The sequence below is a fragment of the Etheostoma cragini genome, chromosome 18 (assembly GCF_013103735.1).
Source record: "Etheostoma cragini isolate CJK2018 chromosome 18, CSU_Ecrag_1.0, whole genome shotgun sequence".
NCBI lineage: Eukaryota > Metazoa > Chordata > Actinopteri > Perciformes > Percidae > Etheostoma > Etheostoma cragini.
In genome coordinates this window covers 17,031,517-17,042,738 of record NC_048424.1, presented here as the reverse complement: position 1 = coordinate 17,042,738, position 11,222 = coordinate 17,031,517, and the positions used below count along the sequence as shown (strand labels likewise).

The 11,222-nt window shown below is 42.5% G+C and overlaps 1 protein-coding gene across 7 annotated transcripts in view; it reads left to right on the top strand.

Moving 5' to 3' along the window:
- ankrd6b (ankyrin repeat domain 6b) overlaps nucleotides 1-11,222 on the top strand; it is a 32,073-nt gene that overhangs the window by 10,133 nt on the left and 10,718 nt on the right. For 3 of the 7 annotated variants that reach the window (XM_034899978.1, XM_034899981.1, XM_034899976.1), the window contains exons 2-3: nucleotides 5,913-6,065; nucleotides 6,122-6,291. In XM_034899978.1, the coding sequence (XP_034755869.1) occupies nucleotides 6,166-6,291 (126 nt within the window). In that variant the 5' untranslated portion in view covers nucleotides 5,913-6,065; nucleotides 6,122-6,165. Of the gene's footprint in view, nucleotides 1-5,912; nucleotides 6,066-6,121; nucleotides 6,292-11,222 lie in introns of those variants that run through there. The other 4 variants (XM_034899977.1, XM_034899980.1, XM_034899975.1 and 1 more) reach the window with 2 other exon arrangements.

The following is an 11,222-nucleotide window of genomic DNA, read 5'->3' as shown; positions in this document are numbered from 1 at the left end:
GGGTGTTATAGTTAGAAGTATAAAAGCTTAATTTGGTAATACTCCTGCATAATATAATTGGGCAGCTCCTCCATCACATTAGAAAACTAAGGCTTTGTCCCCAAAAGTCACCATCCAGGACCTGTTTTTCATTGCATTCCTGTTAAAATCCACCTACTCCCTTCAGATAATCATTTGTAGACTGTAATCCAAAAGCTATTACCAGGAGCATTTTGGGGAGAACCTAATGGAAAGCTGAAACATGCAAAACAACATTCCTTTTCTGACATGTAGGTTAAAGGCCCGTGTGTATTTGGGGTAAGTGAGCGGCTCACATCACTTCCTCATTGGCCAGGTCTGAAATCCTCACACCCAATAAACTTGAATAAAACCTTCTTGTGTTGGGGCTTTGAATGAGCTGCTGTTGGAGATGTTGACAGGCGGGCACTAGCACTTACATTCCTGGCATGCTTTGGATATCAACTGCTGATGCACAGCTGCCTGCTCGCTATCAGTCATTGAGGCTGCTGACAGCTGGGTTCAGAGCTTCATGCTAAACTGAAAGAAGAAGACACACCATGGGTGCCATTGACTCAGCATTACTCAGCAGCTAAACACTGGTTTGAAAGGTGTAATTCAGGGCTGTCATAGTGTTTTTGAGTGAAATTTAATTTAGCTGGCACACTTTCTGTAGAAAACATCTGAAACTTCATCTCACCATAGACACACTCAGTGTAAGTCCTCATATTACATAATGTATAACAATGTTAACAGACAGTATTGTTACAGTAAATATTGTTCCAGGGGTTAGCGGCATGTCATTTCTTTGTTAAATATTACAGCTACAGAGAGCAGGTATGTCACTGAGGAACCCCCCATCCCAGATGTTTCTCTGAATGAAGCCCATCACGCCCCCAGAAATATTCAACATAACAGCTGTCAGAGAAGCAGCTTTGTTCCTGGTTCTCTGAACAAAAGAAGAGGCTTACATGCACTTACATTACATCAACCTCTGATTGGCTTACCCTGGTGTTCTTACTCTGACCCTAACCAATCTCCCTCCTCATGCCCAAACCCTAATGTCGAAAGCAACAATACTAGCCGTCCTAGGGAACACAAATTTGAAGCCCCCGTAGACACAACATTCTTGTCTCCTACATAACTCTCTTTCCAGCGCTGATGTCGCTGACGGGGATAGTTCCTGAGTGCCGGGGGTTCTGCCAGCTCTGCCGTTTAATTTGCGCTCGCCAGAGGGTGAATGACTTGCACACCAATGTGCTTGTGCTAACCTCATATTTTGCATAAAGGGCGCACGATGGTACCGATACACGAGGCGCTCCGCCATGTTTGGATTACCCAATGTTTGGCGTTATGTGACGCATACTGACATACACAAGACTATCATAGTATCAGCTCTGATGTGATTCTTAAATGACAGCTACACTTAACTTACTGATACCACAAACCCATTATTCAATCAGTTGATCAACAGAAACTATACTGTCTAACAAAAGTGATCAGCTCTGTGACCAAGGGTTGTCTAGTGTAGTGCAGTAATTTCCCCATTGGGGACTAATAAACAAATGATCTTATCTTATCTTATCTTATTTGTTGTCTACCCTTCGGGTCTAATACAGGGGGAAGGCTGGTAGAAAGCCGGGAAGGGTGTGACCGCTCATCCTGTCCTCCTTGTTTCGGTGTTTGCTCCAGGCTTTATAGCTGCCGTAATCTCTCCAGTGCAATTCATCCTGGATGCACATGTCTATTTAGTAAAAGGTTTAATTATAAAGTGTATAGCCTTTATAAAAATGTATTTTACTCTACATAGCTATATACCGTTTTTGGTCTATTTATCATTGTTTTTCATTTTTCTTACTCAGTCACTTTTTTCCCTTTACTTTTAAAAACTCTTAAGCTGCTGTAATGTGGGATGAATAAAGTTTGTCTTGTCTTTAACCAGGATTCCAGTCTTAAAACAGAAGTACTACAGTATATACAAGTACAAGTTTCCATCTAAATATAGCACACACATTAACCAAATGACACTTTTCTAAAAGGAAAGAATTTAAATTAATTTAATTAATTACTAAAAGAGGAAACAAACCCAGATATGAAGCTGTGTGTTTGCATGGGAAGGCAGTTGTTTTTCCTGAGCGTTCAGGCTAACAGTTCTTCTCCAGGGCCTCCTCCCTGAGCCTGGTGAAAAGAAAGGGGTCCCATTTTTTGTGTTTTGAACAGAGTCCTGAGTTCCAAAAGTTTGCACAAAAGCCTCGTTGCCTAGCTGCGTGCAAGGAGCTTCGCTGCCACTGCCAGGCCGGCTTTGTGTGCGCGGAGTCTCTGAACAGGATCTTGTGGATAATCAACTGGAATGCAGTCGGGGAGAGGATTCCCCCCTCGCTTAATCGTATTCAGTTTTCGGCTGGCAGGAGAGAGCCTTTCAAAAGTTACCATAGTGCATTAGCACCCTTTTCAGCTCAAGTGAATTGACCTCCTATAGTGAGGTTTGCAATGCTTTCTTTGGCATTCCACTTTGTGTGGTCTAATTTCAAATTTTGGGGAAGTGTTTCATGGATATCTATTAGACTGCAGATTCCATCCATCCATCTGGCTTTTTCAGTTCGATGTAGCATGCTGCTCATCTTCCCTGACGTTCAACAGGCAAAATACTATATTTCATTAAAGTGGCAACATGTCTTCAGACGTTGGCAGAAATGCTCTTTATTTCAGTTTTGTTCATTCATTCAGGTCGTGTTGAATTGATCAGAGTTAGTGTAAGACTCGAGAAACGTCCTCTTCTTTGAAACTGAAACTGTCCAGTGGCAATGATTTGGCTGAGGAACTGTATCACACAGACATGTTTTATGGTGGAGTTGGGATGAAGGGCGATTGTCTTGGAAATAATCTGTTCATCTATCTGGATTTAGCCATGAATGCCTGCGGCGCTGTGATCAGCCCATGTTCCCTCAGTCTCTGCTGTGTTTTCAGTAATGAAACACAGTCAACATCACAGATTAGACTCCAGGGATCAGATGGGACATGCCTCTTCCTCTTCACAATGGAGCTGTATAATCAGTGTTGACTGTCTCTCACATCCTGAGATGATCTCAGGTTACCAGTTTGTACGTTTGGCTTTGTAATCTCTCTGTTGAATCCAATGGTTGCAAAGTGCTAGGCCCAAATCCTGCTTTTTTAATGTTAGCATCACTTGAAAAACTTCCTCATTTGTTCAGGCAGAAGAGAGTTGACACCACATGAAGAAAACCATTCAATTATACTCTGTTGTTCCCTCGTGTTTAGTTACAGCCTTCAGTAACAGACAGCCAGCTCTTATTGAGCTTTTTCTTCCATCTGTCTTCCTAGAAAGTCCAGCGTCCTAAGGTTTACCGGCCATATATGAGTCCTTCTTGCTATTAGAATTATTAAACCTTTGCTATTGTAACAAAGGTAAACCAAAAATGATTTGGCTGCATTCAAAAACTACAGCCCCCATGAAATGTCACCAGCACAGCAGTATGGCTATCAAAGTCATCCTAACTGTATCAACCATATCTACTAATATAATACTAATCATCTGTCAGTAACAATAATAATGCTCTTCTTGTTGGTAGGAAAGTCTCAAAATATTCATAGTTTATTTGATATATGCTAAATGATAAATATTTTCATTTTCAAGTTATTATATTATAAAGTCAAAATGTCTGCTGTAAAGGTCTGTGGACCTGATTCATTTGGAAAAAATACTAGTTATGAGTACTAAAACTTAAAATGCAGTCAATTTGGGTGTTAGGGGTGGGATGTGATTTCTTTCAGCTTTCTAAAGGGCGCACAACAGAAACCCTTTGACCACCACCGGTCTCACAATCCCGCTGAGGTCCACAGGGGAGCAGTGGCTCATGCAGGGATCCCTTTAATAATCTGTCCCGCCTGGGCATCATACACTAACATTAATCCAGTTCATGGAGGGAAACTATTGGATGAAGCCGAGCCCGTGAGAACCTAGCTGGGGCTCTCCCACAGGCTCGGAGCCTGCTGTGGCCTGATGGTACATTACAATGTTCTAACCCCAAATAAATGACTCTAAATTACTAAAATGTCTAAATTACATCCACTGTGGTATTAAGTCATATCAACACTTGCAAAGTCTGTGGAAAGATTAACCTCCAACTCAACATTTTAGAAGCTTTGCCCCCGTGGGTGACCTTCAGCACATACCACAGCAGGCAGACGATTTACAGGCCAACAGTATTTATTTTCTTGGACTTCTCACACTTAACACAACTTTACAACCACAAACCGCGTGCCTCCAATAGCCCAGCTGCCGGCCTGGCGCACGGCCTGTTCCTCAATGTTTTCACAACTCTAACAAACCGATCTCCAACGGTCCAGTCCTCTCTCTGTGGTGTGTGGTAGCCAACTGAAGGTCCAGCACGCTACTGCATATAAAGGGAGAGCTTTAACTAGCACAACCACAAACAGTTGAGACAATCAACACACCAAGCACTGTTCTCCTGCTCTCTCCACACACCTCTGTCCACACCTCTGTCCACTGGTGACCGCAGACCACGCCTACCTCCGTCAGTGGGAGTTTAGTGAGTATGGATTATCCTGACCGCATTTCCCATTTTAGAAGACCTCAAGGATCATAAAATCTTATTTACTACCAGAGTACAACGTTTCTAAAAGGACAACATCCTGTAGTATGTGCCTATATAATTAGTATTAGTAGATCTGGCAGCACAGATAACAGTCTCCATGTCAGGACATGATCAGAGCGTCTGTTTTCACTCATTTTATGACTATGGTAGTAAAAAAACTTGACATGAAAAAGCCCACTTACCCGGACTAAAAATGTATCATCCCTCAGAGTTGACAGACTTTTCCATCTGCCTACCCTGAAAATGACGCTAACTACAATATTGGGCATAATAGAAATTTTTGCAGGTATTGTTACCATCAGAATGTTAAACCACGATTTACTGTATAGCCGAACCTGTATAAATGGACTGCATTTATATAGCGCCTTTCTACCTTACCTTACCTCTCATTCACCCATTCACACACCCCAAGGGGGGCGGGGCCGCCATGCATGGCACTGGCCGACCCATCAGGAGCTACTCATGGTCCAGCATCTGGCTTAAGAACACTTCTTAGTGCGGACAGGAAGACCTGGAGATCCCATCGGCACATCTTTAATCAAATCTTTGATGGAACCAGTGGCCACAGCCATGAAAATTCATCCCAAGTAGTTTATAAACCCTAGTTTTCCTTTCACAGTGATACTACTGGAGTCAAAGCTCAGACTAATGTACCGTTGCACTCTTTTCTCTCTACATGTTTTATTGCTTGAATTATAATTGAAAAAGAGGCAAAGTAGTGTCACAGAAACTTAAAATCTGCATCAACTCTTTTACTAAGAGAAGAGAACAGTTTTCATTTTCTGAAGGTAACAGATACTGTTCGCACTACAATGATATAATAAGGCAGGGGATCATTCCAGTGTATGACAGCTCAATGCCTGTGTAATTAATGGTGATGAAACATCAGATGAGACACTTGAGACATGGCAGCCTTTTTCCTTTAGTCCCCCTAACTTCCCTGTGGACATTCCAAAACCACACATGTATGTCTGTGCTGCCAGCGCAGATTATGATGTTGTGTGTTTTTGCAGTTTTTGTATTTCTCTTTTAATGCGAAGGGTTGGCTTCACAGAACAGCACCCACTCAGTCTCTGACCAAATTTGACCCCACTTTTTGGCTATTGCTGCGGATTATTTCTGTATAGCTCACTTGATCTCACAAAGACTAAAAGAACCTGGACAGTAGGGATGTTGGGCCACTCTGCCCATTCCTCCCTGGTTTCCTGTTTGCCAGCATTATGAGCGGAGCTCATGCTGGCTTGTTTTCACTTCCTGTGTTTCCTGTTCTCTTCCCAGCAGCTGAGAGGATGAAGGGGAGGAATCCTGGCAGGTTGTGGACTTTGTAGCAACAGAAGAAGCAGCAGCTGGCCATCTCCTGTTTGACACGTCTGTCTGCATATAAGCTCACCATGAGTTAAAGAGTGCTGCAGAGCATCGACGACGCTGCCTCCCCCCCCCCCCCCCCCCCCCCCCCCCCCCCCCCCCCCCCCCCCCCCCCCCCCCCCCCCCCCCCGCCTGGAGCCCCGTGTCTGACCGCGACAGCAGCTTCATGAGCCAGCAGGATGCCGCTGAGGTCCTCGCACTCTCCGAGCGCCTCCTTATAGCTTCACACAAGGGACAAGCTGACAATGTGGTCCAGCTCATCAACAAGGGCGCAAAAGTAGCCGTCACCAAGGTGAGTGACTGGAGGCTTGTGTTACTAGGGGGGCCTGAGAAAGGGGAGAGCCGCTTGGTTGGTCCCGTCTGCAGTTTTCTTGTTCCCAACAGGCGGGTGCGACCGTCACTGCACTAGTTAACATTAAAGACATCTGTACATGCTTGTCACCAATTTACTTTGACTATAGAAATGAGGAGTGCATGCGAAGGGAAGCAGAGCAGCTGTTCCATGTAACTGGCCCTGTGTACCTGGTTGAAAAAGTTAGTTCTGTGGAAGTATGGAAGATCAACAGAGGAGTTGTGAAAACAGATCGGAGATTCAAGATTCAAGATTTCTTTATTTGTCATTCCACAGTACACTGCGATACGAAATTATATGCAAAGTACAGAAACATTTAAAACCACCGTAGAAAAGTCGAGAAATTAGCTATATGCATAAAAATAAATAAAGGTTTATATATAGGTGTGTAGAGCCTGTATAGTGATACATACAAATCTACCAAGTCTACAAAAACATACATAAAATATATAAATATGAAATATATACAGTACACACCGTAGTTAAGAAGAGACTAGGAAGTATTTGTGAAATCACATATATTTAATAACTTCCAGGGTTTGAAATAGTTTTTTTTGTGGCTTTAATTGCCTTTATTGGATAGGACAGATGAAGACAGGAGTGGCAGAGAGGGGGATGACATGCAGCAAAGGACCACAGGTCGCAATAGAACCCTGGGCCGCAGCGGTGAGGACTGAGCCTGTGTATATGGGGCGCACGCTCAACCTGGTGAGCTAAGGTTCTTTTTACAAGATGTGTCTTAGTCACCGTAAGACGGCATTATGTTTTGCAACTTAGTTTGACCCAAAGCTTTTTCCATTTTAGCAGTTCCTTATTAAAAAGTGAGTAAAATGAGTGAAAGACACAGTAATTAACAGTACAGATACCACGTCACCGTCCTGGTTCTATCTGCTCAGTTGGATTCTCAGTTAAAGATCATAAGTTATAATTATTGGTGAGCTCTCTGTGACAGCACGACAGTCACCAGGGCGGCACTATGTAGCGCTGATGATGCAGGATGACGTCACCAAAACTAGCCAATGAATAAGGTCACACTTTTTGATGACCATGTGTTTACTGGTCCTGGTTTGCTTGTGATAAGTCTGTGTGAACAGGAAAGGGAGCAGAACTAAAAGGCACCAGTGGATCTTTCTTTCCTTGTTCGGGCCCGGCTAACTGAGCCACAGTGAAACAAAACGGGGACATGTGAGAACTGTTGGCCCCAATCAGCTCACAAGCTTTTTCTATGCTGTACGCAGCCGTATTATAATGTCTGTGTCTTTTAGGTGTCGTTTTACTCCTATTGTGTCTCTGAGTTGTGTGACTCATAGATGTGTCTAGTGAACACAGCAGATGGCCTCGCTCTGTGTGTTGTTTTGGGGGGGGCTGTCCTTTCACTGAAAAGTTGTGAGCTTCCAAAAAAGTCACTGTCATGTTCTGTTGTTTGTGAGCCAGATATCTGATCTGTTCAAGCATTATGAGCTAAATCAATTTGGATATCATATCCAGCAACTTATTCTCAATGGGCTCATCTGCATCTCTAAAATCAATTAAACACAAAAAGTGAGCATGAAAGAGTCATATGAGCACAGCCCCGTGGTATTTCAGAACTATACTAATGAAAATCCTTCCAGCAGCTTCACATTCGGTCAGGGGAATGATGTACAGCCCCCCACCCCACCCCCACTGCCCCAGGCCGTCTCAGTGATCTCATGTGTGGGTGTCACACAATCTCCTCTCAACGCTTGTTCCTCAACAGGGACTAATTTTTTGTCTTTTTCATTTGTGTCTTATGTTAATTTAAATGACATGATTCGGGGTAAGGCGCTGAATTTCTATTCAGATTTTGGAAGTTCAACATCAGTTCCTATATTAAGTCCAAAACAAACAGTGTATCCAAAATGCTGTAAAAGATGTAATTATCAGTTACACTGTGTGTGATCTTAGAGGTGAGGAGATATTAAAGTGTTCCTCTTGGATCCTTGCTTTTATTAATTAGCATTCCTTCATGGAAATATGATTTTATTTCTGTCAACTACAGAGAATTTTAGTGATGGATTTCCCCAAATCTGAATTTTACTGCCATGCAGCTTCAATAAATAATACTAATTAAGCAAATTACAAGAGTTACATGGCTTTAAAAAACGGCTGATACTGATATATCTATATATAATAATTTTTTTACAGACCCAACAAAAAATTACTATACGATATTTAAGTGAGCGAGACATTTCACGGTGTAATAATCAACTTGGCAGTGCTCTCAAACTATTTAATAGTGGCTCTGTTACAGCTAACTGTAAACATGTTCACTGCTGAGTAAAGTCTGCACAGCTGAGCTCACACACACACCCACACACACACACACACACACACACACTCACACGTCCCCTGAGGCCTTGCTTTATTCTTTGGTCCAGCTCTCGTGTCTCCTGTCATGTTGTCCTCTCTAGCAGAGCACATATGCAGCTTGCATTAGAACAAAGGCAGGCTTACCACAGTATGTTCAGACATGTGTTACATGATTTCAGGCAGGCAGAAGCGGACATCTCCTTTTTAGCCAACAGCCATTCGACTGTAGCTAGATAATGATTGTTGAGTCAGAGTGTTGGTCAGTAAACAGGTCTAAATCATCTCAGCGTTATATATCATACATGATATTGTGCTGTAAATCAACATCCTCACCGCTTCCTGTTCCATGTGACGTGAAAAATGAGCACGGATGGTAGAGGTAGTCATTTGTTGTGCAAGCTGTGACATCACATGGCACAGTGTCATTGGACCTGTAGTAATGTTGACAGTGTGTGTCTGTGGTAAAGAAAGCCGTTAAGGTTGTCGAGCCACACTGTTCATTTTTACAGTTTGCCGCTGACTCCTACTGATTACTACTGTTTATTTATCAAAATATTCTGTATTTCAGATACCTAAACTAAAAACAGAGTGCATGCAAAGCCACTGCTGAGCACTGGGAGGATTCTGTGTATCATGTGCTTTGTGTTTTCTGTTCTGGCGTGGCAAACCAATTTTTCATGGGAACATTATGGCATCATATTGTCACAGCTACAACATTATTACATGTGCTGCTGCTCGTTCAGATGATTTAGCTTCAACCAGCTGTATTTGGATATTCTGGCTGCGTGCCGTTATAGAAACTTAATCCAGGATAAAGGGCGCATAGTTTCACATGAACATTCCTCTAATCAGGAAAAGGAATAGTTTTTGGAAGGCTTATGTGATAAATGGATTGAGACTGAGAAAACATAAAACAGGGAAATAATAAAAAGGCAGAAAGGAGAAAGCAGGGGGGTTCGATGAGGAGATCATGATCACTTCTGGGTTTACTCTGTGGAGAGGTCAGAGGCCGGACAGAAACTTGGTAACACTGCCCCCAAGACGCAGCTTTACAATACCACACCTAACCTGCAGCTATCTGTGGTCACAGTAACATGGAACTTTGGAAGATACTCACTTCAATAGTTTTAACCATTTTACATGCTTGACTTCAGCTAAACTTAGTACATATGGTTGAGGACACGTTTAGGACTGGATTTTGTCCCCCATCCCCTTTATTAAAAAGGGATCCCTTTGCAGCCATTATGGACAGGAGGAATTATAGAAGCCACCAATATCTCCTTCAATGTACTGTCTTAAGATAGACTTTCAGAAATGTGAACCTTCCCTTTAACTAAAGCCATTTCTTCTGTTCATCTCCCTTACTGTCCTCAAACAAGACTGCATATTGGCTGTAGACCTGAGCTCGGCTGGCCGCCCAGTGTAACTCAATCGGAGCACCACAGAAATACAGAGCAGAGCCAAGCCACTCCCAAACAAAGCAGGAACCTCCAAACAGCATGATAATACCTGGGCTGTAATGCGGCTTGTGTGGGAACACACTCGGATCTGTAATTAAAGTGTGTTAGCTTAGTAACATGACAGAATAACAGAGATCACCGGGATCTACATACTGACATCCTGCTCTCTCATTTTTGTTAATGCACTTCATTATGTTGGCTGTAATGTTAAGGATGCGTTGAAAGCATTATTATATGAATACAAGGGTTAGCTATAGGTCCTGCATGGCTATTGTAACAAGGGAGTTGCAGATGTTCCTTATGTCTTCTTATGTGTCCTGGTTGAGCATCTTCTATTACCTCACAAGGTTAGTCTCAGTTTAATATATACATTTAATACATAAATAAACTATGTCTAAACTTTCTGGCATAAACTCTTTTAGGTCGACCCCTGTGTTTTACAAAAATGATGGCTAGTTATTACATAAATGTGTTCATGTGTATTCTATAACTCATTTAAGATCCTGCGTGTGCATGGAGCTGTGATGATTGATTTGATGCAGTTATGATTATTTTCATTCTTAAATAATTTTCGGATTGTTTTCTTGATTCTTTCTCTTTTTTAATAGTAAAAAGAAAGTGGGGCACCTTTAAAAGGACAGAAAGAAAGACTGTTTAATAAAGTAAATGAAATGAATGACCCTAAAAAGATAAAGAAATAGATAACATCATGTAAAAGCAGGTATATTCCACTGTGTTTTAAAACCGGATTTAAAAGAAGTCACTGATTGAGCAAGCCTTATCTCCACAAACTGATCCTTTAAAGCTCCCTGAAGTTAAGTAACCGTGTTGCTTCAGGGTCCCCCCCCACAGGTCCTTATATTGGCAGGATGCACAGTTGATCCTCTGCTCAGCTCACAGGAACAGCTGTCCAGCTTGTGCACTATTCTCTTAAACCGGGGATTAAGTATTTGTTTGTTTTCAGTTGAGTCAATACCGAGAGGGATTGCACTCTGCAGCAGATTGTCTTCAGTCGTACTCACAGGTCGGACTGTTGCTCTGCAGCACGGGGTCAGGGGGCTAGATGTGGCACAGCACATA